This window comes from Oreochromis aureus, linkage group 15 (assembly GCF_013358895.1).
Source record: "Oreochromis aureus strain Israel breed Guangdong linkage group 15, ZZ_aureus, whole genome shotgun sequence".
NCBI classification, from domain to species: domain Eukaryota; kingdom Metazoa; phylum Chordata; class Actinopteri; order Cichliformes; family Cichlidae; genus Oreochromis; species Oreochromis aureus.
This window is the reverse complement of record NC_052956.1, coordinates 33,720,111-33,726,110: the sequence shown is the minus strand read 5'-3', so window position 1 is coordinate 33,726,110 and position 6,000 is coordinate 33,720,111. Positions and strand designations below refer to the sequence as shown.

General features: G+C 40.9%; 1 protein-coding gene across 1 annotated transcript in view; it reads left to right on the top strand.

Moving 5' to 3' along the window:
* Positions 1-346: 346 nt before the first annotated feature.
* Positions 347-6,000, top strand: part of LOC116318261 (E3 ubiquitin-protein ligase rnf213-alpha-like) — a 47,475-nt gene continuing 41,821 nt past the window's right edge. Inside the window, 4 exon segments of the mRNA XM_039598456.1 lie at positions 347-811; positions 1,302-1,461; positions 1,540-1,757; positions 4,019-4,156. Coding sequence (XP_039454390.1) covers positions 347-811; positions 1,302-1,461; positions 1,540-1,757; positions 4,019-4,156 — 981 coding nt within the window.

Sequence of the window (6,000 nt, the reverse complement as noted above, 5' to 3'; positions counted from 1 at the left end):
TTCCTCTACAAGGGATCTGCTCAAGTGGAGTTCAGTTGGTCTTATAAGGCTTTAGTTGCTACTCTTTTATATAGAATAGCATGTTTAAAGTGAAAATATTGTACCCAGATATATTGAAATTAGGACTGAAGTAATTATTGGAGCTTTATATTCACAAACATATATATAGTAACAGCTTTTCCACATCTCATCTACAGTTGACTTCAGTGGGTTGGATAAAGAGTTTGAGCAGAACATTGAGACCATGAATCTGAATGAATTTATGAAGGTTTATACTCTTGATGGACTGACCTCTCCTACAACTGTAAATGTCACTTATTTCAACTTGTGTGGAGCACCCCGCCAAATGGCTTTAGAACTGCATGCCATTAAAGACAGCATGATCTTCAAAAAGTGCTGGACCAACCAAGTGTTGGAGGTGTCAAAAGACCAAGCAGATACAGATAACACTGAACATTGTGATAGAAATGAAGTCTATAGTCTTGAGGAGGTCTACGATAAAATATTCCAGACCTGCTACACCAACTACAAAAGGCTTCATGAAAATCTTAAGAGTGGGGAACTTCTTCTAGAGGAAGTAGACAGCTTCTTTGACGTCTATAATGGAAGGTATGAAAACTTGAAAAAAGACTTAGACATGTGGAGAGTAGACCCATCGGATGACAGAAAATGGATCACAGGAAGGATTAAACAAATTCAGGAGTACCAAGATGTTCATCTGACAATGGAATCTTCCAAAATCATCATGGATTTAAAAAACATGCTGTGTCCAGAAGGAGATTTCAGTATAGTGGACACATTGGTTCAAATGGTATGTTTTACACCTGCCAATCTATATCTAAATCAAATTGTGTGTGTGTGTGTGTGTTGTTGTTTTTTTAAGTGTTTGTTTGTTTGTTTTGCTCCCTTTGCCATTTCTTAGTTCTTTGCACATTTGTCACACTTAAAAGCTACATTTGTATTTACTCCGATTGTTTTTGTATAATATTAAAATTCTAAAATTGTGACCACTAACACCTTTTCAAGGCAATTTAGGATCTTGTGATTAATTTAGAATAGAAGAATATTGTATAAAATTAATTGTCACTGCGCATTGTATATAATATGGCATTGCTAGGTAAATTCCAATCTTTTAACAGTGAAGACTACTTTGGTCTTGTTTGCTAATGAAAAAATGAAATCTAAAAAAACTACGAGTTGAAAATGACATATGTGTGAAATAATTAAGATATATGAATGATATTAATATCATTAATACTGGGCCTAGATATTTTCTGTACAAATGAATTTATATTTTTCAGAATGAATGCAACTTAAAGAAAAACAAACTGAACTGCGTAAGTAACAAACTCATACGTGCAAAAGATATCCTGAAAGACCTTACAGATGACCGCAAGAAATGTCTTCAAGTACTCAGCCAGAGGCAAGAGTTTGTTGAGTGGGCTAAAAATGAACTTAAAGGTACAGTGAATTCTGTTGTTTGTCTTAAAAAATGAAACACAGCATTTCATAACAGCTAAAAGAAACTTGTTATTACAGATATCAATGAGCTGAAAGTTTTTGTTGACCTGGCATCAATCTCTGCTGGAGAAAATGACATGGATATCGATCGAGTGGCCTGTTTTCACGATGCTGTGCTTGGTTACTCATCCATGCTTTATGAACTCAAGAGGGACTCTGATTTCAATAAGTTCAAAGATTCCTTGTCAAAGCTGTGGAAGGCACTTGATAATGACAGAGAGCTACCCAAGAAGCTGGTAAGATTGTCACATTTTGAGTTATAAGCCAGCGATCCAAAACCCCCGGGCCTCGGTCCGTGAGTCGTTTGGTACCGGGCCGCGAGAGTTGAGGCTCAGGTGTGAAATGTATGGTTTTCAGGGTTTTTATCAGTTTTCAGCGTTGTTTTGTTATCGTTTTTATCGTTAACTCGGTTTTCCTGGGTCTTTTCACGTGTGTTATGAATAAATCTTCTTTTTTTCGGTACCGGTACTAGTTTTATTTTGTTGTATTCATCCATGACACCTTAAAGGCCGGTCCGTGAAAATATTGTCGGGCATAAACCGGTCCGTGAGGCAAAAAAGGTTGGGGACCACTGTTATAAGCTTTTGGTTGTCATTTGAGTTTTGTTTCAATTAATTCAGTTCAATTTCAATTCAGTTTTATTTATACAACACCAAATCAAAACAACAGTCACCTAGGGTGCTTTATATTGTAAGGTGGACCCTACAATAATACATACAGAGAAAAACCCAGCAATCATATGACCCCCTATGAGCAAGCACTTTGGTGATATGGGGAAACAAAAACTCCCATAACAGTTTTAGTATGGTGGGATGTGCTTCCAGCAGACCAGTAGTAGTCTGTAACTCCTGGCAATAGCTGTCAACAACGATGGATGTGCACTACGCATACACAGCACTCCTCCACAATGGCAGCCAAGAGGTCTAGGGGATTGAAGTTCAAAGTTGGTACAGCTGTGCCTCGTCAGGCAACAGACTGACCTGCACTGTCTGGTTTTTCTTCTTTTTTCATCTTTTTTTGTTTCTCTGCATGTGACACACAGGGGTGAGGCTCTGTAATATAAGAGGGGAGAATTTGACTGGCGGTAAAATCAGCAAGTGCTATGGAAAGTGAAGTTGATGAAGCTAGTGAGTTGGGTAAGCTTGCTTGTGAGAGGAGCGGATTCAGGCTTTTTCGGGGGTTGGCAGAGTGAGTGGCAGGCTGATGAATGATGGAGTTTTCCTTCCTGACCTGAAGTGCTAGTAAATCCAAATTGAGCAGGAGGCCAGTCAGGTGAGGTGAGGGAAATCTGTATTTTCTAGTGAAGGTAAATGAGAGGCCGGAATAAGACTGCAAACAGTGACGAGGGGTAGAGTGCAAGCAAAGCCACCTGCAGACGCAAGCAGAAGAGGTAAGTACACAGTGGAGGAGCAAAGAGCTGAGGCTATGTTGTCACCGTAGGTAGCTGACGGACTAGCAAAGAAAAGATGGCCATGCTGGAATAAATGCAGCCACGCTGATTGCTGCTGATGAGCAGCAGGTGGGTGAGAGAGGAAAAGGCTCCGTCCCAGGGTGAATCTGGGTAAACACAGGCAGGGACGGAAAACCACCAGCCACTCAGTCACTATGGATGATAACATCATCCAAGCAGGCAGCAGCACATGCAACGTATGGATGCAGCACCCTGACCATGAGGCGCTGGTAAATGGGGCTCCGGACAAGCCCCAGTGTGACAAATTGGTACAAACTGTACAGAATGGTAAAGGCAGTTTTTCTCGTTTGTCCTGGCCACCTGCACCTTCAGTACTTCTACTTCTGTAACCTGCAGAGAGCCAGTGAACAGAGAGTTAGCGGCCTGTGGTCATATCAGCTGCTCCCCAGTTGGTACATCTGGAGTGGATCTCAGGAGTCCCCTTATTGGGCATGGTACCAACCAACTCTCTGCTACCACTTCTGGCTGCTCCACTGGTTTGCCCAGTTGTGCTGCCAGGTGGTTCTCGGCCTGTGACATCAAGAATGACCCGGTACCACTGTGACAAAAGGACCCCACATGTACACAATAGGACAGTGATGATTTATTTACAATATTTTTCTCTTGAATGCTTGTGTAGCTTTCCAGCTTCTTTGTTTCCTGCTCAGTTTTTCCCTCTCTGGTCCCAAAACTTCCTAAAACAGGAGAGCATGACTACCAGGTTGGCTACAGCTGCGCGCCAGTCTACCTGACACTGCCCCCTAAACCCACTGCGCCACTCCTCATCTACAGTGGAACAGCAGATCACATCCCACCATATGTGTTTATGGAAGTCTTCTTAAAATAAATCACTGGAAGACAGAACACAAAAAAATAATTCAAACATTTAAAAAAATCTGCAAAACAAAATTATAATGTGTGATGCGTGACCTTTTGAAACAGTATAGCATGTACTCCTTCAGGTTTTTGTAAAAATAAAAAAAAATGTGATTACTTTGTTCAACTCTGAATTGCATTAAGTCTTTTTTGTTTGATTTCTCATATAAGTGTGATACTGCACGTCATCTGGAATGGTTGAAGACTGTTAAAGAGAGCCATGGATCCGTGGAATTTTCTTCACTGTCTCTGGCTAAATCTATCAACGAGAGGGGTGTCTATATCATCAAGGCTCAAAACCAGAAAAAGGTAAACAAACGAATCACATTAAAAACTGCAGAAATAGCTTTATGCTGCTACATACATTTTATGTTGCTCTTGTCAAAATGTCATACAGAAAGGTTTATTTATAGTTTTGTAAATTAACGACCTTTTATGATTCTTTAGATTCTTCAAAATAGCCACTCTTTGCGTTGATTACTGCTTTGCACACTCTTGGCATTCTCTCAATGAGCTTCATGAGGTCGTCACCAGAAATGGTTTTTCAACAGTCTTGACGGAGTTCCCAGAGATGCTGAGCACTTAGTGGCCCCTTTGCCTTCACTCTGCCGCCAATCTCATCCCAATCCATCTCCACTGGGTTTAGGTCAGGTGACTGCGGAGGTCAAACCATCTGGCACAGCACTCCATCACTTTCCTTCTTGGTCAAATAGCCCTTACAGAGCCTAGAGGTGTGTTTGAGGTCATTGTCCTGTTGAAAAATAAATGATGGTCCAAGTCAACATAAACCTGATGGGATGACATGTTGCTGGAGGATGCTGTGGTAGCCATGCTGATTCAGTGTGCCTTCAATTTTGAGTAAATCCCCAACAGTATTACAGCAAAGCACCCAACACCATCATAACTCCTCCTCCATGTTTTAAAGTAGGAACCATGCATGTAGAGAGCATCTGTTCACCTTTTCTGCGTCGTGCAAAGACATGATGAGTCGAACTAAAGATCTCAAATTTCAACTCATCAGACCAAAGATTTCCACTGGTCTAATGTCCATTCCTTGTGTTTCTTGGCCCAAACAAATCTCTCCCGGTTGTTGCTTTTCCTTAGTCGTGGTTTCTTAGCAGCTATTATCAGGCCTTTAAAATAAAGGTCTGATGCACGCAGTCCATCTGAAGAGCTGATATAGAGATGTGTCTGCTACTGGAACTCTGTGTGGCATTTGTCTGGACTCTAATCTGATGTGCTGTTAACTTGTGATTTCTGAGTCTGGTGACTCCGATGAATTTATTCTCAGCAGCAGAGGTGACTCTTGGTCTTCCTTTCCTGTGGTGGTCCTCATGTGAGCCAGTTTCGTTCTAGCACTTGATGGTTTTTGTGACTGCACCTGGGGACACATTCAAAGAATTTTCCAAACTGACTGACCTTTATTCCTTGTTTTTATAATGAATATTTTTATTGAAAGTTTTAGTTGTGAACAAAGCAAAATAATAACACTTGCCATACTCTGTTTTACACACACCAAGCCCCACACCAACCACTCCTCAGTTACATACACCTGTACATCAAGTGGGAGGGAGCCAACTGGTAAAAGGAGTCCAGATAAAGTTATATTGATGAAATTTATCTAATAAACCATAACTAACTTTTTTGTGAGATGCCATTCTTCATAGTGAGGGGGCGTCTTTTCTGCCAGTGTCTTAGGAAAATCCGTTTAGCTGTGGTAAGGGCCAGGATGATCTCTTATTGAGGATCTCTTATTATGGAGGGAAAAGTCACAATCACAAAGTTCTGTGGTTGAACCAAGCATGGACAGTTTTGGTGAGATTGAAAAATTTTCTTTTCACAACAATGAAGATGACCTCGGTAATGTTTTTCCACCAGTCCTGAAGTGCTGGACAGCTCCAGAGAATATGTAGAATTGAGGCACCCTGGCCATCACATCTCCAGCCATTGTCCATAGGTATCAAATTTCATTTGTGCAGTTGTTGCGGTGTTCAGTGCCACCTGTAAACTATCTTTAACTAAATAAACCTCACATGACATGATACCCATTCAGCTCAAGATATGTACTCTGCCAGATCTTGAGCCCAATGTAAACTATGTAACTCAACAATCTAATTAAAGCTTAGGAAACGTTTGGTTTTACCATCAAACAA